The sequence below is a fragment of the Podarcis tiliguerta genome, assembly GCF_965153285.1.
Source record: "Podarcis tiliguerta genome assembly, chromosome: 4".
Lineage (NCBI taxonomy): Eukaryota > Metazoa > Chordata > Lepidosauria > Squamata > Lacertidae > Podarcis > Podarcis tiliguerta.
This window is the reverse complement of record NC_139537.1, coordinates 46139276-46166883: the sequence shown is the minus strand read 5'-3', so window position 1 is coordinate 46166883 and position 27608 is coordinate 46139276. Positions and strand designations below refer to the sequence as shown.

General features: G+C 41.3%; 1 protein-coding gene across 2 annotated transcripts; it reads right to left on the bottom strand.

The window, feature by feature from the left end:
- Positions 1-309: 309 nt before the first annotated feature.
- CHODL (chondrolectin) lies at positions 310-27608 on the bottom strand. 2 transcript variants are annotated; one of them, XM_083439305.1, is made up of 8 exons: positions 27016-27608; positions 6605-6917; positions 5767-5924; positions 5124-5171; positions 4655-4738; positions 3441-3543; positions 1928-2006; positions 310-866 (listed from the first exon to the last, which is right to left on the bottom strand). In XM_083439305.1, exons 1-8 carry the CDS (start codon positions 27110-27112, stop codon positions 864-866), a joined length of 885 nt encoding a protein of 294 aa, XP_083295431.1. In that variant the 5' UTR covers positions 27113-27608; the 3' UTR covers positions 310-863. The 2 variants fall into 2 exon arrangements, with proteins under 2 accessions (XP_083295431.1, XP_083295430.1); XM_083439304.1 differs by lacking the exon at positions 1928-2006 and having other exon boundaries at positions 27016-27607.

Here is a 27608-nt window from a genome sequence, read left to right as displayed (position 1 = left end):
TTGGCACAGCAATAACTAGCGATCTTTGCCTGGCCACCCCCCTTTTTTCTTTTCTTTTTTGTTTCCAAGGATTGAATGAATAACTTGCCACAGGCAGAATGACTCAAGTTGCCCCTGGACTAGCATAATATAAAAATACCCTTTTTGCTACCAAAGTGTACTCATTACAGTTCATCAGTTTGTTTCCCCGTGGTTTTGAAGTTTATCCTTGCAGAATAGCACAGTGTTGCCAATTGTCTTTAGTAATGTAAGTGAAAGAACAACAGTAAAATCACCTCCTATTTCAAATAAATAATCCTACAGTCAATATTTTTATCAAATTTTTATGCAAAGATAAATTATTTTGTTACACTGTAAATTTATATTAACTGAATTTACAGTACACCCATTAATAAGAGACAATACAACGTATGAGAAACTAACAAGGAGGGAGTTAAAATTTAAACTAGAAATGACTGTTTAGAAGTGACATATACAGTAGACATTTTTCCATATATATTCCAAATGCTCTTTCCATCTCATTACTATCTGTAGCAGAGTCATTTTCCTTAGCAAAATAAATGCATTCTTTTTTTTCTTTTGGAGTGCCATGTTTTGCTACTGAATTCAAAATCAAACATTGCATATAAAAATGATCTGAACAATTGCCTCAAGGGGGAGCTTCCAGTTCATTTTGCTGATCCATTGCAATTCCAAGCCATTCCAAGCTAATATCTGACATGACATTATAATAGATCCTGAATGGAAAAGTGTTATTCCTGCTTTCTTTTCAGTCATATCTCTATACCTCCATGCTGCTGTCTTTCCGTGCATTCTTAGAAATCCATAGCGTAGACTGGTCCGGACTGGTTTTTGTTCTTCCTTTACTGGAAAATTAGAAACACAATTGTATATACATGCATTTATTATGCATCTATTCCTTTCATATGTTCATATAAGTATGCAATGAAAGATGGGTGATGGTGCACAATAAACATTTGTAAAGGCTTTCCAAATGGTCTCTGCTACTAATGTTGCTTGGTTGGCCTCCTGTAAAAAGATTGTGCACTTAGCAGCTGGAAAGTGACCTCACACTCAACAGGATGCTTTTCTTGGTAAGGAAGTATACAAGATGAGCCTATCAATGCTGTGCTTTCTCACAATCTATCACCTATATGATCCTCAAAATCTATGCCCACCCTCAGGCAAACCTTAAAGTCTAAAGCTTCGTGTGGTACTTTACATATTTATCTTACAGTACATTTATTCATTACCTGATCTATAGCTTCTTTGTATTGAGTCAAAAATTCCTAATGTTGGTTAATAACCATAGCTGTTGAATCAGCCCAGTGGCTTTCCTTCTTCAATCCACCATTAGCAGTGTTATACTGAAACCAGTTTTGCAGTATGCATTTCTTTCTCAGCTAACCTAAGGGCACTACATCCATAACGTGGAAGCTTCTTTTCTATGGCTCCATTCAAAGGCACTGCAGCTAAAAGCCTAGCAATACATTTGAGCCCTTCCCATACAACTGTTAGTCATCTGAGATGCATGGGTTAGGCTAGGAACAATCTGATAATAAAAGCACAATTGATCCCAACCACATTGTGCCAAACCTTTAGAATTTGCCACAGTGCCATGGAATGAAGCAAGGAAAAGTTACTCCCAATCCAGTACTGCTGCTTTTAAAGGACACTTTGAGTGGGATGTCATCTGAACAAAGGTAGCAAAAATATGTTCTGAATCAAGTGCATAGTTTGAACTATATCCATAGATATAGCTCAACATAATTTCAAGGCCGCCAAACTAAATGAAGCCAACCGAGCCCTGGTGAGGAGATTCTGTCCCTGTGCAAAGTTTCTTGGAAGAGCGTTCTGTAGATCACAGGAGTTGCCAGGAATCCTAGCTCTACCTTAAAAATACAATCATAGAAACTGAGAAATATACCAAGTTAGAATCTAAACTTTCTGCAAGGCATTCAGATGATAATGGAGATGAGTCACTGAAGCAGTTTCTCCTTGCTTCCCTAGAAGAAAGGAAAGGGAAAGCCACTAAGCATGAATGAGTTGCTGGTTTGCCATAAAGCACAGGAGAAATGCTCGGTGTGGATGCTTCTCGTGCCTTACTTTGGTTTTGCACTACCAGTGGGACCATCATAACTTTTTCTTCCCTTGAGAGCAAGAGCAATATAGCATCCTGTTGGAGCAGAACTTGGTGTGTTCTTGACATAAGTTTAATGCTGAAATGGCATTTGTGCGTCAACTCCGACCTCTCCTTGCAACTTTCAGTCAGATATGCCTGTGTTGTTTTCCCAACCCACTTCAGCTCCCCATCATTGACTGTAGCCGATTGGTTATGGAAATGTGGATGATGTACGTCTGACTAAACTTTATAGGGATGAGGACAAAACTCAGCCTGGGATCAAATCCTTGTGTTTCTGCCATTGCTCTTTCTTCTGCATAGGTAGCAGTAGCAGCAGTGGCTCCGCCCTCACTTGCAGTGCAGAGAGAACAGTGCCCACAATATTCCAAGACTACATACTGTGGTTGTGTGCACATCATACATTTAAAGTACATTACTTCCCCCATAGAACCCTGGGGACTTTGGTTTGCTGAGGGTACTGGAATTGTAGCTCTGTGATGGGTTAAACTACAGTCCCCAGGATTCTTCAGGTGGTGTCATGTACTTTAAATGTTTGGTGGGTACACAACCTGTGTCAAAGAAAGTGTTTCAGCTGATTCAGCCCTAAAAAACAGCCTGTTCCTGTGATCCTTTTGATAACAAAAACTAACCAAATCTTCAAAGCTGGGAAACTCACTGAGTATGATTGAGCTTGATTTCTTCTTAAACAGACTTTTGAGAGGAAAAGCTAGGCAGGTAGAAAACGTAGTAAGTTCAGTTTTGCATTGTAATCAAGTACACAACAAGGACCTTTTCTTCTATCTAGGGGCTGTTTGCTTAGGCATTGGGTTTAAATGTTAGTTTTCTGGTTTCTATACTATACAACAGGTATGTGGAAGCAGCAGCCATCCAGATGTTGTTAGACTCTTGTCGGCCCCAGGCAGCATGGCCAAAGAGCAACAAAAATGCAAAATGTAGTCCAATAACATTTGGAAGGCCAAGGTTCCCCAAGACTAATCTACAAAAGCAATGAGTTCTTTACACTAGCATGAGAGCAGCATTAACTTACTTAGAACAAAAGGTTTTGCAAACTCAATATACCTGCTATTAATGTTGAACACATTATATATTTGACAATGTGGCTACATTATTAAATGTGGACTTCCTGCCATTTTAGTCAAGGCATAACACTGGAATAATATTCATTTTCAAGTACAGATGAGAATGGCCTTGCTTTGTGTGTGGAATGGCCTTGAATATGAGTCAGTTGGAAGGATTAATTTTATAATACATGAGCTTAAGTTCCAAGACACTCTTTCTGTCCAGTCATAATAGTTACCTTTTATGTAGCATCTGGAAACAGCAAGTCCCGAAAGCCACTAATATCAACAACAGCAGTGGTATAGTAGGTATAACAACATAAATTAAATTGGGAATTAAACCTACAAGAAAAAGGGTTTCATTATTGTATTTTGCTTGCACAAATTCTCTTGTACTGCACCAGTCAATCCACAACAATCTGAGGTCTCTTAATCCAATGGCTCACACATATGAACTAGCGTGATCTAGTCCATGAAATCTTACAACCCAAGAGGTATCCAATCTTAAGGACTCTACTCTTCCAATTTTCAAACTGTAGGCTGCAGAACACTACCCTGAGGCTCTTTCAAGGCCTCAGTGAAAAAAACTGGTGATGGAAAAGACATGAAAGACAACTTGCCCACCTGTAAAGACTTTTCCACATAAAGTACAACTGTAAAAGTTTTGAGAGTGTCCCAGGGTTTATCTTCAGTCCTGGCCAGGGCTTTTGGTTCTCACCATTTCCTTTCTGTGTTGAGCGGTGGCAGTGGAAGCAGCGAGTGCCAAACCCAGTCCCATGTACGATTGGTAACCGGAGGGTCAACCCAGCACAGGTGCAGGTTGCTTCAATAGTACTCCACCTCCAGCACTACCTAACAATGTAGGGGGAAATGGATGCCCCCTACTTCAGCATCATAGCTGTAGGCAGTTGTACTCAGCAAACAACCTCACCAGCCACCATTTATAAAAGCCAAACAAACAAAACAAGAACCTGATTGGGAAGGTGCAGAACTTTAGCAAAAAGCTGACTTTCCAAAACTTGTTCATTAACCAAATGTTTTGTTAGATCATTTTTTTAATTAGTTATTCTGTGGTCCATTAAGCTTAATGGACTAGATTAAGACTTGAACATGCAGAACCCCCTGCAATTCATTCACTGTGTGTGGCTCTGGAGTAAGAACAAGAGGAAACTGTGGGAGAAAATACTTGGCATATTGACTCTGGCTGTTTGCGATGTGATGTCTATCCTTGACAAAAAGCATTTCCCCTTAAAAACCCAAGTAGAGCTATTTGCCCTGCAGCAACGACATCTTGAATAATTCTTCTTTTTAAAATCCCAGAGCTCAGGTTCATTTTAGTTTCTGGGAGTACAGCCAGTTTATTCATATGATGAATAAGTGGGGTTTGCATGTCTGCAGTCTATGCTTTATATTTAAATATTACTCAGATATCAGAATCATATGCATCAATTACCAGTTTCAGTAACAACCACTGGAAAATGATCTTCTGGCTTGCTTGAATCGTGAGGCTTCCCTGCTGGCACCGTTGGCTGGGCTTCTGTGAAAGTAATTACATATTTTAACAAAACAAAATTGAATTCCTGTGTTGGGACATCTGCACATATTACTGCACTTTGCAAAAGCTCCAAAGGCAACAAGATTCATCAGTTTTGAACATGAATACGTGTAGGTGATAAACTCGTCTAAGGACTTTACTGTAACATAGGGATAACATCTGGAATAAGAGTTACAAACTGAAATATTCCAAAATGTATCCATACACTTATAAAAACATACATGGTAACTATTATTCTCTACAGGATTCATTGTTCAGCTGTTCCATGGCTACTCTGCTTTTCCAATCTATGGATTGTTTTGCTTTTGGAAATGATGGATGAGATTCTACTGCTTTACCATTGCAACACAATCCAAACGTTTCTTACCATAATCTGGATCTGCTCTGTCTCCTAATTCTTTTTCTAGGATGTCATCTGTTAAAATAATATATAAACAAGGCAGGGAGGAATAGGTTGTTTACATTTTTCAGGCAATCCTAAATTTAAATAAGCAGTTTTTCATATACTTAAAACCATATGTTGACAATTGTGTTCCGTGGGATAGATTTTTGTATTTAAGGACACAATACATCCTGTAGCATCTTATGAAGTACTTAATTAAAGTTGCATTTCTATACCTACTTCCCTTGGAATAAGTCCCATTGAACTCAATGGAATTTATTTATAAGGAGATATGTATACTAATGTATGGATAGTTAATGCAAGGTGCTGTGCTTGAGGCAGAAAATAAAATAGTGTGTAATGATTAGTATAACTTCTGCTAAAATCTAGGCCTTCTGTTAAAATTTGAAGCAGGGTGATGTTGCCTCTTAGTAACAGAATAACACAGTACCCCCCTTGTTTACATTTTATCTTGCTTCTATACACTAATCCAACTAAACTGTGAATTTCACCTGTCTTAATGAGATACATGGCCTGCACTGGGGTAACGTCACCAGGACTTCAAGGGTTTGAAAAGTCAACCAGAAATCACACATAACATCTGAAGCTCATCTTCAGCATTTCCTACCTGGACCATATTTACAGATAAAATTGTGCTTCATGTTGCATCTGTCATCATTCCATTGGTAAAGGTAAGGCCCTCCCAAGCCAGGATTTGCAGTTGGTTGATGATACATCACAACACAAGCTTCGCTCCCACAGGAAGGCTCATCTGTATACCAATTTCTATAACAATACACAAATTACAGTAAAAATTAGTTTGAAAACTATTATTGCTTGTGAGTCCGTTTTTGCTTTGCTGGATCTAAAAAAGGGAGCAGGAGTAGCTCAGTGGTAAAGCACATTCTCTGCAGGCAAAACATCCAAGGTTCAATTCCCAGCAAGGACTGAGATATACTTCATTCTGAAGCTTTGGAAAACCACTGTATGCCTATGAATGTCCAGAGGTAGCCAACATGGTGCCTTCAAATGTTGTTGGACTACAATTCCCATCATCTTCAGCCTACATAGCCAATGGCTAAGGAAGCTAGGAGCTGCAGTTTAACATCATATGAAGGACAGCATGTTGACTACCATGGATATAAATAATACTATGCTAGATTCAGTGATGGAGCAGAGAAATGGGAAAAGTGAGACAAAAACAGAGAAAATTGAGATTAGCATTTATCTAGCTACTTAGTCACATTTCCATACATGCTGCCAGCACTTGGTGGGTATTTCACCAGTAAACATTTCTTCCTTTATAACTTACTAATACATAATTCATTATTCTTATTTCACAGGATCCATTTTCTCTTCAGGGATTATGGGGCCCCAGGGCAATATCAAGTCTGCCTAGCAGCCCCAAATCCCCTTTTGGCCTCTGTTTGCAGCAGCAGCAACAGCAAATGACACAAAATATTTACCTGAAGAGTGAATTGCTTCCATCTGTCCACTTGTAAAGATCAGGGCAGGCACTTGATGTGGTTTGTCCCTCACCACTTCTCCACAGCCCGATCCAAAAGTCCCCATCAGAAATGCCGAGGCCTGATTTTGTGAGGTTCTGCAGCATGTTTTCTATTAACTTTTGCTCTGTTTCACTTTCAAGGCTGAGGAGTACTCCGCCATCTATTTCACAGGCCAGGCGAGCCTCCTGGAATCCCAGGCGTCTGGACAAGTCTTGGAAATAGGCTATCTTGTAGCAGGGGTGTGTTGAATCACCATAACATATCTTTTGCCCTAAAAAAAAACCACACACCAATATAGAGACATGCAGTTATAGGTTAATGGAGACCTATTTCATAGCAAAACAGCATATGAATGACATCAGGGTTACATTCCCCTACTCTCGCACCATCTTTTATTTAATTTTTCCCAGAATTCCATGCTAATGATTGAAAAATTAATAAACTCAAAAATGTTATGTGGCTTAAAAATGTAAGAATCTGATAGGATAACTTTTGAGACGCAATGGGTACAATATCCATGAAGGTTACAACCCACAAAAGCAGGCTAAGGGGGGTGGGGAATCAATGAATCATGTATACATTTTCATTGTTATTATTTTTTGTGGGAGCCATGAACATTTTTTTGTGGAAAATGAAAGAAATGGAATGACATGAAAATGACATCTTTCCTCCACTGATCCTCTCTACCCTAACTGCTCTGCTCCTATCCAACTACAGAGATTGATGAGCAAAAGCTGTCTCCTGAGCAAATGTCACATGATAGGTCCTGAGACAAGTGTAACTTGAACACTCATCAAAATGCTGATACTGGTCCTGTTAAAATGGAACTGGAAAGGACCTCATCAGAAGCTTAAGATGGAGTGAGTTTCAATGGAAACATCCTTTCAGCTTTTAAACAAATTTCAGTCCTCCATTATGAATTCAGAGAGCTGTGATTTGCACAAACTATGGTTTAATTAGAACAAACCAGTTTCCCCAGTATTCATGTTTTAAATACTTTTCTAATACACCCTTCAGGATCTAAAGCATGGTTTGTTCTTGCAAAACCTTTTAAGTTACAAACAACAGAAATGCAGAGAGGGTTCAAGGGTATGGGGACACCATTGAGAATGCCCTGTGTAAGGTGCCTGCCCAAGGTCTGATCTGAAGAATCATGAGGCCACCACACTGCTGAAGTTAAGCAGTTCTGGCTCTGGTCAGTGAATAGATGAAAGACTGTCTTTGGGAAGCACATGAATGATGTCTTGGATTACATAATGGAAGGAAAGTAGGCTACAAATGTAAGAATATGAAAATATATATAAGTATTTGGTTTATTGATTGGCCAGAAAGCAGGACCTCAGATGTTGAACTGAGCATCTGGTGAGGCTCATATGGATGAAGGTGGTCTTTCAGGTATCCTTGGCCCAAACCATTTAGGGCTTTAAAGGCTAAAACCAGCACCAGTAACCAGACACTGTGATTTATTCAAAAGCAGAAATGAATGTTTCTAATCCTCTCCTTGTGACTGTGAAAAATTATGAGAGGGTGAAGCGCATGAACCCAATGCTCACATAGGTTCATAACAGACATAGCATGAAACTATGGTTTCCAAACGACCAGTGCTATTTTTCTAGAAAAAGAAGTGCCAGAACTCACCATGAACATCTCTCTTGTTCTCTTATAATGGCAATGGCACCCAGCTGAGAGGTGCTGGAACTGAACTCTGGTGAGTTCCAGATAGAAAAAAAAGCCCTGCTAAGGACTCTGAAAAGAATATCTATCGACACTACATTGCTCCATAGTTACTTCAAGAATGGACTGCTACTGCAATGTGCTCTATGTGAGGCTGCTTTAGAGAAGCTTTCAGAAAGTTCAGCTGGCAGCAAGAGCACTAAGTGGCTGGTCCTTGGGACATGTGACACCTTTGTTGTACCAACTGCACTGGATACCAATAAGTTTTTGGATTCCAATCAATGTGCTTGCTGGCACTACTGAAGTCTACCAGGCTTGAGGCCAGAATACTTAAAGGTCCTCCTTCTTCCATTTTAAGGTAAAGGGACCCCTGACCATTAGGTCCAGTTGTAGCCGACTCTGGGGTTGCGGCATTCATCTTGCTCTCCTGGCCAAGGGAGCCAGCGTACAGCTTCTGGGTCATGTAGCCAGCATGACTAAGCTGCTTCTGGCGAACCAGAGCAGCGCACGGAAACGCCGTTTACCTTCCCGCCGGAGCGGTACCTATTTATCTACTTGCACTTTGACGTGCTTTCGAACTGCTAGGTTGGCATGAGCAGGGGCTGAGCAACAGGAGCAGGGATTCGAACCACCGACCTTCTGATCAGCAAGTCCTAGGCTCTGTGGTTTAACCCACAGCACCACCCATGTCTTTCATTTTAGGCTTCTCTATCTCTGAGCACATCTGATAAGGTTATCTTCCCTTTGTCTGCAGTACATCCAGTAAGAATGTGGAAGGGGACCTGCTCTGTGATGGTTCCCAGCTTATGTAACTCCTTGCCTAGGTAGATATGTCATCCCCCACCTTACAATACTTTCAGTGTCTTTCTCAAAACTTTTTTGCTAGACTAATACACATGGATTATGGGCTGGAAGCAAGGCTGCATTCAAATGTGAGGATTGCTGCATTAGTTTTACTGGTTATAAGGCTAGAGCTTCCATCCCAATTTCTAATGTTCCTTTTACACTGCAGTACCAGCTGCATTATGGAACTGTGGCTTTTAGATTGACATACTGCCATGTCAAGCTGAATTCTGAACAGTGGGGAAGAACTCTTGCTGGGATATTGCCCCACTTTTCATCACATGGAACTACAATACAAAACTCAGCTTTCCAAGTTATCAGGCTTGCGAGTTAATGGGATTGCAAACAGATTAAAAAACAACAACAATTAGTATGGAAATAAGTGCTAAACCTCCACCAGATTTTCAAAAGTGGCTTTTATGTCATGTGAAATATCACATAAAAGATTGAAACCATCAGGTAAGGAAATGTCAGGGAAACAATAAAGTGCTATCTGAATGTAACACAAGTCCTGCTGAACTTAATGGGGTTTACTTCCAATAATACATGCATAGAATTGCACTATAACTTGATCACTTAACCATTATTTTTTGTTTTTTGGGGGGGTCAGTTATCTGCCACCTCTTGCTGCCTTTTAATTGCCAGTTTTGGGTTTTGATTATGTCACATAGTTCTAAATTGTTGGATCATTTTAATCTGACTTTAGTGGATTAAGTTGACAGTGTGATGGAAATCTAATTCATGGGTTGCATATTCTGATTCAGAGATATGTGCACATCACTGCTTGTCCCTCATGCCCAAGCACATGATTAGCCCTACCATATATGGCAGAACTGGTCAACTTTTCAGTGCCACATGTGTGGTCCCAATTCTGCAACAGAAAATCATATGCAACCCTAGGCTGTGGTCATGAGTTATGGCATCCAGACAAAGGAACCAGATGTACATTTATTAGTAACCAAATTCACATTTATCTAACACACACACACACATCATGTTTAATATGATAAATATAAATATAATAAAATATCTATATTAATATAATCAACACCCTGTTTAACAATATAGTATAAAGTTAAGACACAGAAATAGTTCAAGGTAAACAAGAAACAAATTGCAAGCTCAGATGTGGACTCAGCCTACTGAAAGAATCACAGCATCATCCTTGTTTTATTTATTTTTGTATTTTCCCATGAAAATATAATTTAGACCAGAAAGCTTTATACCTACCACATCGTCTGTGAAATATCCAACAAATACCATATCAAAAGCATGCAATATTGAATGAAGGTAGGCATGCATTTATTCCTTGCTGGCTTTCATGAATGAATTGAATAAAAATACTTTCCAACTCCACAAAGAGAAAACATATCTGGTACCAGATAAGGCCAACAGGAATGGGATAAGAGGAGAGGTCCTCGTATGGATCAGAAACTAGTTAAATAAGAGGAATAATAATATATGGACAGACTGCATCAAGGAGAGATGTGAACAGTGGGGTCCTCCAAGGATCTGTATAGGACCAGGGCTTTTTAAACATTCACAAATTATCAGTAGTTCTGGGGGAACAGAATGATATCCATATTTGTTCATGATCCCCCAATTGTTCAATGTTCTTAAAAGAAAAGGGGATTGCAAGGAACTCTTAAAAGAAACTCACAAAATTGCATGATGAGCATAGCAAATATAATTCAGTATAAAGTATGCACATAAAGTCTAAGTACAGTGGTACCTCTGTTTAAGAACAGCCCTGTTTACGAACTATTCAGTTTACGAACTCCAGAAAACCGGAAGTAGTATCCCAGGTTGCGAACTTTACCTCGGTCTAAGAATGGAATCCAAACAGTGGAAGGGCACTGGCAGTTGGAGGCCTCATTAGGGAAAGCGCACCTCGGTTTCAGAAAGGTTTTGGTTTCAGAACGGACTTCCATAATGGATTAAGTTCGTAAACCGAGGTACCACTGTGTAAGTCCAAATAGAAAGTGATTTGCATTAGATCAAAAAGAATCCTAACCACATAAATGACAATGGGATCTGAGGTTATGGTGGACAACTTGATGAAAACATCAAACCATTGTCTGTGTAACTAAAAATACCATTATCAAAATGCCTTTATACAAATCTAGTGTGGCCAAATTTGAAAGACTGCCTATAAGTCTGGTTATTTTTTAAAAAATGCTACATAGCTGGAATAGAGCAGTAAAAATTATCAAGCGGCTGCAGCAACTTCTCAGTGAGAAAAGGCTACAATCACTGAGACTTTTAAGTTTATTTTTAAAATGTAAGTAAACTGTGGGAACATGTCAGAATTATGCATGGTGTATAAAAGTACAGTGGTACCTCGGGTTACAGACACTTCAGGTTACAGACTCAGCTAACCCAGAAATAGTACTTCAGGTTAAGAACTTTGCTTCAGGATGAGAACAGAAATCGTGCGGCAGCGGTGGCAGTGGGAGGCCTCTTATTTGTCCTCATTCTTCCACTATGCATCTTCATTGGAAAAATGGGTTCTAAGTATTATATGAGAAAGAGAGAAAGACTTCTATCTACAGTGGTGCCTCAGGTTAAGAACAGTTGCAGGTTAAGAACGGGCCTCCAGAACGAATTAGATTCTTAACCCGAGGTACCAGTGTAGATAGAAGTCTTTCTCTCTTTCTCATATAATACTTAGAACCCATTTTTCCAATCAAGATGCATGGTGGAAGAATGAGGACAAATAAGAGGAAGAACTACTTCACACAGCACTTAGTTAAACCAAGGAATTGTCTACCAGAAGGTTTGTGATTTTTGCCACCAATCTGGACAGCTTCAAAAGGGAATTAAGGAGAACCATGGAGGATAAGAAACTAGCTTTGCTGGAGAGGCAAAGAGTGATGTTGACAAATGCCCATGAGTTCTAAAGAGGGATGCATGAGATTCCCTGGAAGATCAGGAAATGAAGAGACCAATAGGGGAAAAAAAACCTGAAGGGAATAATAGGACTAAAGACCAACGACATTTTTTAAATTAACAGCCATACCCTCAAATGCTACATAATAGGCAACGAGTTGTCACAGCTGCTGAAAATGATAACAAATTCATTGATATCTCTGTTAATGTACCAAAGTTATTTTATTCATCCTACAAGTGGTCCTGACTACCTAAACATCACACACAATTTCAGCTTGAGAGCTAATATGCCACAGAAAATGCAAGATGTGAGCTGATAAATAGAAAGAACACATCTCTAGGGTAGCATTTTGACCCATCCATGATGTATCATATGATTAGCAATCATCCTTTCCTATTATGTTGTCAGAACTTTGATCCAATTCAGAAGCCAATCTTGTGATGAATTGCATTAAGTACTATTGATGTTTCACTGCACCATACCCTTTTTTTTCTTTTTCTTTTTTGTTCCATCGATGGGCTCTAATCTGCATTTTAGGATAAATCACATTACATTATGTCTCTTCAAAAACTACTGCTGCAGCATAATTTCATAATTGTACTCTGTATTCATTAGTAAGATAAATATATGGAAACTAATAGCTTCTTTTCCGCTAAGAAACATCTTTCTGCTTCAACATTTATGCTGGTCTTTCATCCCTCTAGCTGGTTATCTTTTGCCAAGCCGGCACAAGATGTGACCCATAAAGCTGAATTCTGATGACCAACCAGGTGTAGAAACCTACCTGGTGCCTGAGAACACACACTTTTGATGGTCTCAGGTAGGAAGCAAAACAAGGAGGTTGATCAAATTCTTTGTAAGCTACCATACATGACTTGGTGAGTCAGGGAGTGACTATTTAAAACAGTGCAAGATCCCCTGGGGAGATATATTGCCAATATATTTTTTCTAAGTACACAAATGTCCTACCTAACTACATCCAGAGAAATTGAAACTTAAGAACATCTTGCCCGAGCATCCAGAATTTAAGATTCCCTTAAGCACATGAGACACAAGTTTTATGGTAGGAGATCTCCCACTGGCCATCTTTTCCAGCAAATGTAGCAAGTGAATCTGGGTTCAAAACTATTCCTCAGGAGTACAGCTGAGTCACTAATAAAAGACCATACACTCAGAACGGTAACTCATGTGAACTAAACTTAAAACATGAGGGGTAGTAGAGAAATAATTATATATCTTCTTAATAAAATAGGAGAAATACTATAAATGCAAAGAAGAATGGGTGATAAAGAAATGATAAAACAATAAGGATAATAAAGAACTTTGTAGAAATAAAGAAACAGTACAGCCATGTAGAATTAAAAAGATAAGAAACAAATGAAGCCAAGCTTTCCTCTTATCCAAAGCTCCCTTCTAGTCCACCTACTTAAAAGTTAAATCAGTCTAGCCCCTTCTGAGTTTCAAAGTACTTCATATCAACCACTACAAAGGGCCTGGAGAACTTTTTCTATCCATCACTCCCCTGAGAAGAGAGGCAGAGAGTGTATACTCCAACACACTAATCCTGAACTTCTTATATTGAATTCTCTTGATCTCTTGATCCAAGTACGCTGTTCTAGTTACTCTGTTGCAAGATTATTGTTTTGCTGCATGTTTTAAGCTATGGATGTTCAGAGTTGAATGTTTTAAGGATTTTACACATGGTTTTTGTACAGTGGTACCTCGGGTTACATACGCTTCAGGTTACAGACTCCGCTAACCCAGAAATATTACCTCAGGTTAAGAACTTTGCTTCAGGATGAGAACAGAAATTGTGCTCCAGTGGCGCGGCAGAAGCAGGAGGCCCCATTAACTAAAGTGGTGCTTCAGGTTAAGAACAGTTTCAGGTTAAGTACGGACCTCCGGAACGAATTAAGTACTTAACCTGAGGTACTACTGTAAATGGCTTGGAAGCCTATCTTGGCATTAAGTGGTATATAATTAATCAATATTAATCAATCAGAGGTGGGGCCAAACCTTTCTGTGTTGCTAAGAGGTGGGAACTATTCCACTCTCCTTGTTCGCAAAATAAAAAATAAAAATCGGAGGAAAGTTTAAGCACTGGCCTTGTGAATTGTCCCACTATCTCATAAACAAATTTTGACTCAGAATATTCTCAACGTTATTTCTACCAAACATCTTATGGCTTCACCTCGTCATCATCTTCTCAGCCTCTTTTCAAATGCTGTAACAATCCCTTCCCTTTCCTTGTTATTGTGCAGGTCCCACAGTCTCATACACACAGTGCCTTTCCTCAGCAAAATTCACATTAACCCAGGGCAAAAGCAAGGTGTGGGTCATGTAACTCACCCAGGAGCACATCCAAGAAGAGGCGCATCCTAGTTAGGGGTTGATAAAGTTGGGTGGTATATAAATATAGATAAATCAAATAACGTACATAGATGTGTAAACCTGTTCTGAGCAGTATGCATCTATCACCTATAACCTAAAGTGTCACACTTCCAATTTAATGCAATCACAGAAAAAGTGAGCTCTGAAAGAATCCACAAAGACCAGAGCTCTTCAGACCTGAGCATACATTAGTACTGTATCAAAGTTTATTTGCACATCTGACTAAAACAGACTCAGCATTTTAGTTTTCACAGATTTCCAGAAGAAATGCAGAAGTCTAATTACCTGGATCAATACACGATAAATGGTTTTTCAACCAGCAAATTGGTATTATGCTGAAGGAGCAAATGAAACACTGTTTTACTTGTTGGTTTAAGTGGTATGCCTTTATCAAGGAAAAAGCCCTACATATTACAGTATTTCCTGAAGGCAATTGTGCGCCAAACTATTAAAATTCTGACAGCTTTACCGTTCTAAGTTGAAAATGTCTATTTTTTGGCATTAGTTCCACTCCATATATTTAATATGCTATAAAATGTGAGGCTTAGACCCATTTAGTTGTTTCTGTAATAGATGCTTCCCCCCACCCCCATTTGATCTCATGGACCCTGCAGCTGTAAATTATAGGATCAGTGCTGGCAGACAGCCAGAATTCTGTCTAAGCAGAAGTCTCTTAAGAATGTTCCAGCAGTCTCAAACTGGTGGTATCTGTGGCTTCACAGAGATCTTGAAGCATAACTTGAAACCTAGGATGGGACACACTCTCTGTAAACATGAAGCTAAAGGTTAACCAATGGCTTTCCTGTGCAGGCTTCTGTTGGTCTAGTCAAAAGTGGCACACAAGCTCTTCTCAGCCTTGGGGTTTTCTACTTAACACACCCTAGCTGCGCCTTGGTTCACAGAGAATGGCACATATGTATGTGTACACTCATTTGTTTATTTTCTCTACTGTCACTCAGATGAAACTCATGATAATTGTACTAATAATTAAAGTGTTTGTATTTGAATAATATGGTATTACTAAATCCACATGAAGTTCCTTCTCTTTCCGCTGTGATGTTTTTAACCCAACCAACCCCCCCCCTTTTTTTAGTAGAAGATGTTCTGTTCAGTGGGAGACCTTGTTTTCAATGGTTTTTTAAGCTGGCTCTGGATCCAATTCACCTATTCAGCTCACCTGCCTTTCTCAGCATAACCTGCCTCTTTCCTCTTTACCTTCCTGCTGCAGATTTGCTTGTAACAGGGGCAATCTAAAGATGCCTGGCAAGTACTGTAGGAATGTTCAAGGAGGCAGAAGAGGCTATATAGAGTTTATTAATATCCTTCCTAACTTGCGCTAGCAAGTTCCTTTACTTAGCAGAGTTTTACATTCCCCTTTTAAACGCACAGCGGATACCTGGCTGCAGGCTTGTTTAAGCCTCTCAGTATGAGGTTCCTAGTGAGTTCCTTATATCTCTCTTAAAAGAATAAGAATGCCACAATCTTCTTTAAAGTATATAAAAGAAGTTTACTCACATCATCATTTCACAGTTGGATTCCTGAAGGCAGACTTAGTTACAAAGTATATGCATGTGGATCTATCCCATATGGGGATAATCCCAGTGACATCTGTAGGCTAAAAGCCAACAGCGCATTTCTAGCTAAAAAGCTGCTCCAACAATGGAGGAAGTCAGAGAGAGAGAGAGTGGCAGCCTTGTCCTTTTGTTACCTGGACAGGTAAGGTCATGCAGGGCAGCAGCTGAAGAAGGAGCAAAAAGGGTTTTCTTGTGTGTGTGTTTCTTTGTGGCTGATTAGCTGCTCTCCCTGTGCAAAGGTCAGAGGGGGCAGGGTTTCTGTTGAGGTAGGTGATTAGCTATGGGAGGAGCTTATCAGAGCTTGCAGGGCAGCAGCTGAAGAAGGCTGATAAAAGCACAACTTCAGGCAATACCAATGAGACGGAAACATGGAAGGTGCCTAAAGAAGCCAGGGTGGCTATCTAAACAACTTTTAACTGAGTTAAGATTTAAAAAGGATGTGTACAAAAAATGGAAAAGGGGGAAACCACCAAAGAGGAATTCAAACCAATAGCCAGCACGTGTAGACACAAAGTCAGAAAAGCTAAAGCACAGAATGAACTCAGGCTTGCTAGAGAGGTTAAAAGCAACAAAAAAGGCTTTTATGGGTATGTTCGTAGCAAAAGGAAGAACAAAGAAACAGTGGGGTCACTCAGAGGAGAAGATGGTGAAATGCAAACAGGGGACACAGAAAGGGCTGAACTCCTCAAAGCCTTCTTTGCCTCAGTCTTCTCCAATAAAGAAAACAATGCCCGACCTGAAGAATTTGGAGCAAATGATTCAGCAGAGGAAACACAGCCCAGAATAACTAAGGAGATAGTACAAGAATACTTGGCTAGTTTAGATGTATTCAAGTCTCCAGGGCCAGATGAACTGCATCCAAGAGTATTAAAAGAACTGGCAGATGTGATCTCAGAACCACTGGCAGTCATCTTTGAGAATTCCTGGAGAACAGGCGAAGTCCCGGCAGACTGGAGGAGGGCAAATGTTGTCCCTATTTTCAAAAAGGGGGAAAGAGAGGACCCAAATAATTATCGCCCAGTCAGTCTGACATCAATACCAGGGAAGATTCTGGAGCAGATCATTAAGCAAACATTCTGTGAGCACCTAGAAAGGAATGCTGTGATCACCAATAGTCAGCATGGATTTCTGAAAAATAAGTCATGTCAGACTAACCTGATCTCGGTTTTTGACAGAATTACAAGCCTGGTAGATGAAGGGAACGCAGTGGATGTAGCCTACCTTGATTTCAGCAAGGCATTTGACAAGGTGCCCCATGATATTCTTGTAAAGAAGCTGGTAAAATGCGGTCTTGACTATGCTACCACTCAGTGGATTTGTAACTGGCTGACTGACCGGACCCAAAGGGTGCTCATCAATGGTTCCTCTTCATCCTGGAGAAGAGTGACTAGTGGGTTGCCACAGAGTTCTGCCTTGGGCTCGGTCTTATTCAACATCTTTATCAACGGCTTGGATGATAGACTCAAGGGCATCCTGATCAAATTTGCAGATGACACCAAACTGGGAGGGGTGGCTAACACCCCAGAGGACAGGATCACACTTCAAAACGACCTTGACAGATTAGAGAACTGGGCCAAAACAAACAAGATGAACTTTAACAGGGAGAAATGTAAAGTATTGCACCTGGGCAAAAAAATTGAGAGGCACAAATACAAGATGGGTGACACCTGGCTTGAGAGCAGTACATGTGAAAAGGATCTAGGAGTCTTGGTTGACCACAAACTTGCCATGAGCCAACAGTGTGACGCGGCAGCTAAAAAAGCCAATGCAATTCTGGGCTGCATTAATAGGAGTATAGCATCTAGATCAAGGGAAGTAATAGTGCCACTGTATTCTGCTCTGGTCAGACCTCACCTGGAGTACTGTGTCCAGTTCTGGGCACCACAGTTCAAGAAGGACACTGACAAACTGGAACGTGTCCAGAGGAGGGCAACCAAAATGGTCAAAGGCCTGGAAACGATGCCTTATGAGGAACGGCTAAGGGAGCTGAGCATGTTTAGCCTGGAGAAGAGGAGGTTAAGGGGTGATATGATAGCCATGTTCAAATATATAAAAGGATGTCACATAGAGGAGGGAGAAAGGTTGTTTTCTGCTGCTCCAGAGAAGCAGACACGGAGCAATGGATCCAAACTACAAGAAAGAAGATTCCACCTAAACATTAGGAAGAACTTCCTGACAGTAAGAGCTGTTCGACAGTGGAATTTGCTGCCAAGGAGTGTGGTGGAGTCTCCTTCTTTGGAGGTCTTTAAGCAGAGGCTTGACAACCATATGTCAGGAGTGCTCTGATGGTGTTTCCTGCTTGGCGGGGGGTTGGACTCGATGGCCCTTGTGGTCTCTTCCAACTCTATGATTCTAGTCACATGCAAAGGAAGTATGTCCCAGCCAGGAGTAAACAGTAAGTTTTCAGCTGGCTGGGCCAAACATTCCCCCCGCATGTCTACTCTAGGAAAACAAGGAATGTTGTACTTGACTGCTACTTATGTATCACATCCCACAAGTGCAACCCACATTTACCTAGTGGAACATGCTCATTTCACTTCAAGTAACAGAAGCAGCAGATTCTCTACAGCAGCTGCACTTATTTTCTATGGCCACAGTAATCAAGGGTCATTTTTCTAAACTGAAAACATTGTGAAGCATCACACTTCCATGTTGCTTTTCTTGCTTGAGGATGAGATAACATCTTAGGAGGACCACTGCTTTCATGAAGGTTCCTTGCTTTTTCAAAGCTCTTGATGAATATGCAGAAAAGCTCAAGTCTTGAAACAAGGTTTGTTTTGTTTTGCAAACTATGCTTTGCAACATGATTTGATAAATCGTGCTCAGCTTCTTCCAAGAATGTTATTAAGAATCTAAAAACATATATTAATCCATTAGTTTGCTCTATCTTCTGAAGTAAGTGAATAGATCAAAAGCATATTTGAAAATGGCCAATCACACCCAAAGTGAGTCAGTGTGGCCTCATGATTATAGTATTGAACTGGGGAGACAGAGGGTGACTTCCAAGCCACCAATTGAGCATTCATCCTAATTTGTTTGCAGGGTGACTAAACATAACTATTTACTGAACACTCATTTTTATTTGTTTGTAGGGAAGTCAGATGTAGCAGTCTGGATTCAAGGCCTTGGGCAAATGCCTGCCCTAATGCTCCTCATAGCTACGTTGTGAGGTAGCCTGGGATGGAAGTGGCGCTGTGGTCTAAACCACTGAGCCTCTTGGGCTTGCCGATCAGAAGGTTGATGGTTTGAATCTGCACAACAGGGTGAGCTCCTGTTGCTCTGTCCCAGCTCCTGCCTGCCTAGCAGTTCAAAAGCACACCAGCGCAAGCAGATAAATAGGTACCACTGTGGCGGCAGGGTAAACGGCATTACTATGCACTCTGGTTTCCATCACGGTGTTCCATTGCACCAGAAGTGGTTTAGTCATGCTGGCCATGTGACCCGGAAAGCTGTCTGTGGAAAAACGCCTGCTCCCTCGGCCTGAAAGCGAGATGAGCACCGCAACCCCATAGTCACCTTTGACTGGACTTAACTGTCCAGGGGTCCTTTACCTTTACCTTAGTCCCATCTATTTTGCTGCCAACATCTTGAAAATAAGGGTGATACAAGCTTGACAATGGGAAACCAACCTTAAAATTAGCTAGTCTAATTTTGACATAGTGCTGCCCTAATCAGAAGTATTGCTTATTGCAAAGTTGTAAATGCTTTCATGCTTCAGCCAGTTGTAATTCTTCGTAGAGAAGCATAAGTCACAACCTCCTCTTCAGCGTGAAGTGGTGATGTGAATTCAAATGTCTTGGATCAATATTGGAAAGCCTTTAACTAGCTCTAATGTGAGCCAGGGGCTGGCTCCAGAAGCTGTGTGACTTCCAGAGCTCTCTTCCGGAATGTGTGAAGCAAAAGTAAAAGCAAGAGTGTGCCTGAGCATGTGCAGACATAAAGGCATTTTTGAATGTTACCCCAGTAGTTTGAGAGCTATGATTCCATGAGATGCCTGTTTCTAGAGCAAGAACTCATGTGATCAGCTACAGAGTAACTGCTCATAGAAAAGCAAAAAGATCAGATGCTCATGCCACAGTGTTCAGAGGGATCTACCATTCCATACGGACTGTGAAACAGATTGACATATGTATCTCCATCTACTCTTTGGGCTACTGTAGTTATTGTCTGACCATTATTAACACAACAACTATCTCTGGAATTGTGCCACACTTCTGTTGCTGATATTTTCATTTTAGTAAATGGCAACTTCACACACACACACCCCTATGAATTATTTTTTATCTTCAGAGATCTTATTTTGAGTACTGTCACATAAATATTGGAATGAGCACTTGACAAAATCAAGAAAATATCACAAATAAAAGGGCAAAAATAAACTGACAGCAAACAGCAGTCATTAAGGCATAATGGCTTTGATTAATACATTGGTTGTTAAGTGGCTAGTAAAAAGATTAGCTCTCGTATTTCCTGCCCAACAGATACTTAAAGTAATTGCATTTTTGCAAACTGCATTATCATCACTTTATGTGCTTTATGATGTCATAGGTACAGCAATGCAGGTTATGTAACACTCAGCAGTTTTTCCTAACCCTGTCTTCTCACTTTTCTTTTCTTTTTTAAGGACTGGTCTTCAGCCAACTCCAGGCATTCTGAACTACTGCATTGCAAACAGCTATTGTTGCCAATAATTCAATATGAACACAAAAGCATAATGTGTTTCCCTATCACTTCTTATAGCACTACCACCATGAGAAAAATTGCTACAGGGTCAATTACGAGGATATGAGATAAGACATGGTAGAATGTAAAAATGCTGCAAGCTACCATGAAGTATCATGAGTTAGCAGAGATAAGAGAACAGAATAGAATAATTTTGCTCTGCTGAGGGATAAGGAGCATGCAGTTCTCAGGAGCTCATTTATGAAGCCCACAGATCAAATCCATTTCATCCTTTGCTAACCCAGAAATAGTACCTCGGGTTAAGAACTTTGCTTCAGGATAAGAACAGAAATCGTGTTCCAGTGGCGCGGCGGCAGCAGCAGGCCCCATTAGCTAAAGTGGTGCTTCAGGTTAAGAACAGTTTCAGGTTAAAAACGGACCTCTGGAACAAATTAAGTACTTAACCCGAGGTACCACTGTATATGCATCTGCGTACATGTTACTTGGTTTGGAGAACTCCCCTCCACAGTTTGGGAAAGAGCAAATTCTAAAGGATGGCTCTATTTTGGTTCACATATTTCTTCAGCAAATACAGAAGAGGTGGGTTTGCCCTTAAATGGCAACTGAGTCGAAATTCTCCCCCATCCCTACTGTGGCCTACAGTTCAACCCTGACTAGTATTCGTAAGTCCATGGAACTAGTTCCCTGAACCCAAGGGGGCTTTACACACACACCCCAACAGCTGTCACTTCTCCCATTATGTTTCATAATACACTGTTGTTGTTTTTTGAGAGGCATCTCAAAATTAGTCTGTGATGCAACAATGAGGAGGGAGTCAACTGTTCAAAATAAAAATAAAAATCCTTTGACTGCACATAAACCCTCAGACAAAACTTCAAGTAGCTCTGCTTTCAATATGGCTTGGAAATCCCCAGTCCTCCACAGCAAAGAGCCAGTCTCATTCAACATAGAGATGCTTACATCTGAGTAAACAGGCTTAAGACTACACCATTAGGAATACAGGTGTATATGTGGGAAAAGCTACAACAGTGGTTTATAGACAGGTTGACAGCAATAATTCAAGAGTCTTCCGAAGGAGGATTTATTCCAAAACAAATTGGGCCTAATCAACCTTTTCCTGTGCACCTGGAAGTCTGCTTCTGTGATTGGCACCTCCTCATTTGGTCTTCCTGCACACATACAGCAAATAAGTCCATTAAATAGGCAGGTCTAATCCCATTAAAATTAACAGGCTTAAGGTGCTTAACTTTGTTTGGAATTTGGTTGCATGGTGTAGTTTTGAGAACACAACTTCTTTCTATTGTGTACATTCTTGTTATAGACTATGATTTTGTACATTGTGCTGCTGTTAAGTTTATCCCAAAGAGAGGCCCCAGAAGCAGAAATCAATTTTATCTTAATGTTTAAAAAGATCTGAAGAACTTTGCTGTATATATACAGAAAGAGAGAAAGAGTCTGCTGCTGAAAAGGCTTAAGAATTGGCACCAGGTAACCTTTGCAGAGGAGAATGTTCCATAAGTGAGGCATCACAGCTGAAAAGGCTTTTTCCCCTGAGAGACACCTATCTAACCTCTATTAGCAACAGCATCCCAAAAAGGTCCATTTACTCTGATGTTAATACAGGAATCAGCTAATCACCAAATGGCACCTTAAACCTGGGTCACAGTCACTACAATGGCATGTCTAAGCATCTTTTCTTTTTTGCAGTAAAATTTATTTGTTGTTTAGTCATTTAGTCGTGTCCAACTCTTCGTGACCCCATGGACCAGAGCATGCCAGGCACTCCTGTCTTCCACTGCCTACTGCAGGTTGGTCAAACTCATGTTGGTAGCTTCGAGAACACTGCTCAACCATCTCGTCCTCTGTCATCCCCTTCTTCTTGTGCCCTCCATCTTTCCCAACACCAGGGTCTTTTCCAGGGAGTCTTCTCTTCTCATGAGATGGCCAAAGTATTGGAGCCTCAGCTTCAGGAGTCTCAGCTTCTAGTGAGCACTCAGGGCTGATTTCCTTCAGAATGGATAGGTTTGATCTTCTTGCAGTCCATGGGACTCTCAAGAGTCTCCTCCAGCACCATAATTCAAAAGCATCAATTCTTCGTCAATCAGCCTTCTTTATGGTCCAGCTCTCACTTCCATACATCACTACTGGAAAAACATAGCTATGGTTTTCCCAGTGAAATTTATTATTATTATTATTATTCATTTCATTACTATAGCACTTTATATTTTGAAGAAAAAAACTCAAAGTGGTTTACACACATTAAAACATCAAATGAAACAATCCAGAATAAAACAAGTTTCAAGGAAAATATTTCAGATCCTTCTCTGGGTGACATATTTGCTTTCCCCATACTTATTTACCTACTTAATTTAGGTTGCTGCCCCATAGCAGAAATACTATAGGAAACCAGTCTGGTGTAGTCATTAGAGTGTCGGACTAGGACCTGGGAGATCTGGGTTCAAATCCCCACTCAGTCATGAAGCTCACTGGGTGCCCTTGGGCCAGTCACAGCCTCTTAACCTACGTCCCAGGGTCGTTCTCAGGATTAACTGAGGAGGGTGGTGAACCATGTACCGTACTCCTTGGAGAAAAAGGTGGGATATAAATGCACTAAATAAGCTCTTCTGCTTACCTGCTTAAGAGAGCTGGAGGGGCCAGCCAGATGGAGATCTCAGTCACCAACCTAGCATCCACATGGACACAGTTGGACCCATGCCAGTCTCAAAATGCGCCTGGCGCCTGGGGGATTTCAAACACTGCTTATCAGGCTTTAAATTGCTCTTAGAATTTGGGGTTGATCGACAACAAAGCTGTTTCAGAACCAGCAAGTTGTGTTAGCTGTAGCTCACCTCAGTTAGTCTAACAACAGCATTCATAAATTTTCGGAAAGTTCAAAGGCAGCTCTGCATACAACATATCACCATAATCTATTCAAGCAATCACCAAAGTAAGGATGACTGTGGCTTATCTCTGTTTAAAAGGGACCACAGCTGGTATACCAGCCTTAGCTAATGGGAAATGTTTTGTGCTTCTTAAGCCATGTAGTCCTCTGGTGACAAAGCTGGGTCAATCAACACCCATCAAACTGCAAATATGATCCTCTTGTAGGGTGCGATCCTCCCAGAATGAGTTGAACCCAAGCCAGACAAACTACCCAGCAACATCAGCTCCATCATATCTAAATTGAGCTTCTTTCCCTCGCCCTCATCCATGCCATCCCAAATCCCAGACATCAATATTTTGCACTTCTAAAGCTTTGCTTGAATAAGATAGGAACACAAAGTAGAACTCCATGTTACCAATGTATTGAATGCCCCTCTCTCCAAATCCCACGATCATTTCTCTCCATCAGATACTCTCACTCTCGCATTTGTCCTGGGTTGTTACAGGCAATGGACACCTCCTGAGTGTCAGCATTTTGTGGAATGGGGTCAAACCATACCAGAAATTTAGGTTTGTGCAATTAAAGTGGATCAAAGCACTCTGTTACCCTGGCACAATAAATCTACACTGAAAAGTGTAGGATAAACAAACAATTCATGGGAAGATGTATAAACATCATGCAAACAAATCAGGATGAATTTTGAAAGAATGCTCATGGTCAGATAACATCACCACAAACAAATATGAACAAATACTCAACAAAGACAAGACATAGTCTAACTGCAGCACAAGCTTTCTGCAAACAAATCAGGTTGGATACTTCATAAACAGGTTATCTGAAGACACCAAAGGATTCAGCACCCAAAAGTATCTCAAGGTCTTCATCCATAGGTTGCACTTCACTCCTGAAATGCTCTACACCAAGACTACAGTTGTTGCATCTCCTGTACAGTTAATTCACTAAAGTCCACTCTGCTTTTCTTCCCCTTGTGTTCTGGTAGAAAAGAGGTGGGTGGACAAAGAGACTAGTGCAGTACTTTGAAAAAGTTGCCTAATACTTTAGCACTTTTAAAGGGATGGCCACTGTCTTCAGGTAAAGACTTTGCAACCTGGAGATGGTACAGATCTCTTTTAACAGTTCTGCCTGGCATCTGAATGGACAGTGTTATCTCCTATGAGTTGATTAATGTTCCATTCATATAGTAGCTTCCAGGAACAAAGCTCAGAAGGGATGGCATGGATTAATCTCCTGTTTGCTGCATGCAACTCCCTCCCCTCAGCTATTATCACAATCCAGATTTTGAGGGGCCCATGGATAAGATGCCTTCAACACTTCCCCATTCCTGCATGGACTTGCTTCCTTGTGACTGCTGTCACTGATTTCCTCTCCCTGAGACCATCTTCACCATTGCCCAAAAGGGCAATGTTCCTTCTTGTTATTGCCACTGAATGAACAAGAAACAACAGCAAGATAAGCAGAGACAGGGGATGGGGGGGGGGAATCTGCAGTGGTCCCCATAACTGTGGTGGCAGCCTTGACAAGTTCCTGACACTGACACCCCCTGGTGCCTACATAGCACCTTAAGGTTTGTGCTGCATGTGATCAGTAGCTGGAAAGGATCAGAACTGGTTCTAGGTTATGTGAACTATTTAAGCCATTCCTAAGAGATTCCCTGGAATGTTGTTGTTTTTTTCATTTTAAAAGTGGTGTGTCCAATGACGAGGGGTCTAAAGGTTCCTGCTTCTTGTGTTCATGTTTCATGAATCTATTCTAATTATGGAAAACTCGAGCATAATTATAACTTTATCCAATTTCTAGTCCCTTGCTTCCTGCCTGACCTTTCAGGAAACCATTGGAATTGGACTGAAATAGAACACACTCAGGTAATAATATGTACAGGTCCATCTAGAAAATAGTCACACACTGCACAATCTGCACTGGAGAAAGTTAGCTCTAAGCTATCAAAGCTTATTGCATAGTAAGTTTGTTAGCCTTAAAGATACAACTGGATTCTTTATTTCTTATGTACACTGTATCTTTATGTGCAGGACACTCAGGGCAGGTTCCAGCTCTTCCACCGCTTGCATGCAATTCACAGTATATTTCACATATTTATGGCAAATATATAAGGAAGGAGGGAAGGAGGGAAGGAAGGAAGGAAGGAAGGAAGGAAGGAAGGAAGGAACTTTGCACCACATTTGAAAAAATGTGTACGTTAATAAATATTTTCTAATATTTTTCCTTAAGGAGCTTTTCAATATATGAAGACGGCTTCCTGATTATAAAGAATTAAGCAGTTCAGCAAATTCCCTGAGAAGTTCTTTCCTTGGAAAGAAATATTCAAGGCAAGACAATCGCATCATAGAATGGGACCCAATGGTCATCTAGTCCAACCCTCTGCAGATTGGGATCATCTGAGGAAGCTGTAGGATTTTCCAGTACTGATTCACATCAAAGTTCAGTAGAAGTACAAGCTCAGAAGTTTAGGACACCACCCATATACCCCTACCACCCACTACTCAGGTTGGAAGTCTACATCTGGTAGCACACATGGTTCTTCAGAAGTATTCTTGCACTCATATCTTTCCCACCACAGACCATGCCACACAAATCCTTATCCACAAACATGAATGTGGATTTCGGTGGTTACTGCAGACAAGCAAGAACTGAGAAAGTTGTCGGGTGTGATGGGCATCTCTTTCACACCACTCTTTATCTGGTATTTGAGCCCCCATCCTTCTTCTCTGTATTTGATCCTCTATCCTACTTCTCAGTCTCTGAACTTTTTATAAATGAGGGACAAATAGACTCTCTATAAATGGAAGACAAGTCAGAGCAAAACCTTTTGACTTAGGAGACACAATATAAGGGACATCAAACTTTCCATCCCCATATTTAAAGATATGAATTGGGGATCTCATCTTTGGAGTTTCCAGGATTGAGGCTGTGATCTTTCCGCAAAGTCAAATCATCAACTTGGGACAAAAATCGAGCCTTATTTTACTCGCCAGGAAACAGCTCGTCCCTAGCGCCAGTGACACAATGCCAAGGCTGCGTTCCCTGAGTTCCCTTTGCCTCACTGAATCAATAGAGCGCCACCCGCTTGAAAGTATGAGGATCCCCGCCAGAAAGAGCCACCTTTCTGTCTGGGAATCGCTAACCACTGTTCAATGATCAAGTTGAAATGCAATGAAAGGGGGAGGTGGAAGGATTGCACCCGAATATCCCGAGCACTTCGGGGTCTTTATACAGCAGGGAAAGGGCCCTGCAGAGGTTGTTGCGCTCCAATTCCCAACAGCCCCAGGCCACATGGTCAATGGTCAGGACTGATGGGAGTGTAGAGTCCAGAAACATCTGGAGGGGGTCCCAGCTCTCTCGCTGCTCTCCCCCAAATAAGAAACCAGGTTCCTCATCCCTCCCTTCAACTCACCACTCAGGACTCGCAGCGAGAGGCAACTCTGAGCCCACAGCCAACAGTAGCCCAGCAGCAGCAGCTGGGGACGCCTTCCGCACGGAAAAGGGAGCATCGCAGCGGCCGAGGGAAGAGGCTCTGGGCGTCTGAACAAAGTCCCCGAAGTGACAGCAGCAGCAGGTTAGGCAGGCAGGCACCCTCAGCGCCTGCGCAACGACCGGTCCTCCGCGGGGAAGATGCTCCAAAGCGGGTCCCTTCAAAGCGCCAAGCAACTATAGGAGCAGCAGCCGCCTTGAGGAGATCCCTGAGAGCCAGCTGTTGCCCTGCCCGCTGCCGCTGCGCGCATCTCCGTGCGCCAAGGAAGCGCGCTCGTTTTTGCAGGACCCCTTTGGGCGAGAAGGGGAAGCGTCTTGTCCAAGGGAGGAGGAGGAGGAGAAGCAGCAGGAGGCACTGCAAGGTCTCCCTTCTCCTCGCCTTGGCCTGCCTGCGCCTGGCGACGCTGGATGCGCAGGGAGAAAGAAGGCGCAAGCTGCTGGCTCCTGGTTATATAGCGGCTCCGGCCAGCCTCCCGGAGCCTCCGCGTTGGGCAGGGCCAGCCCCGCGACTATCGA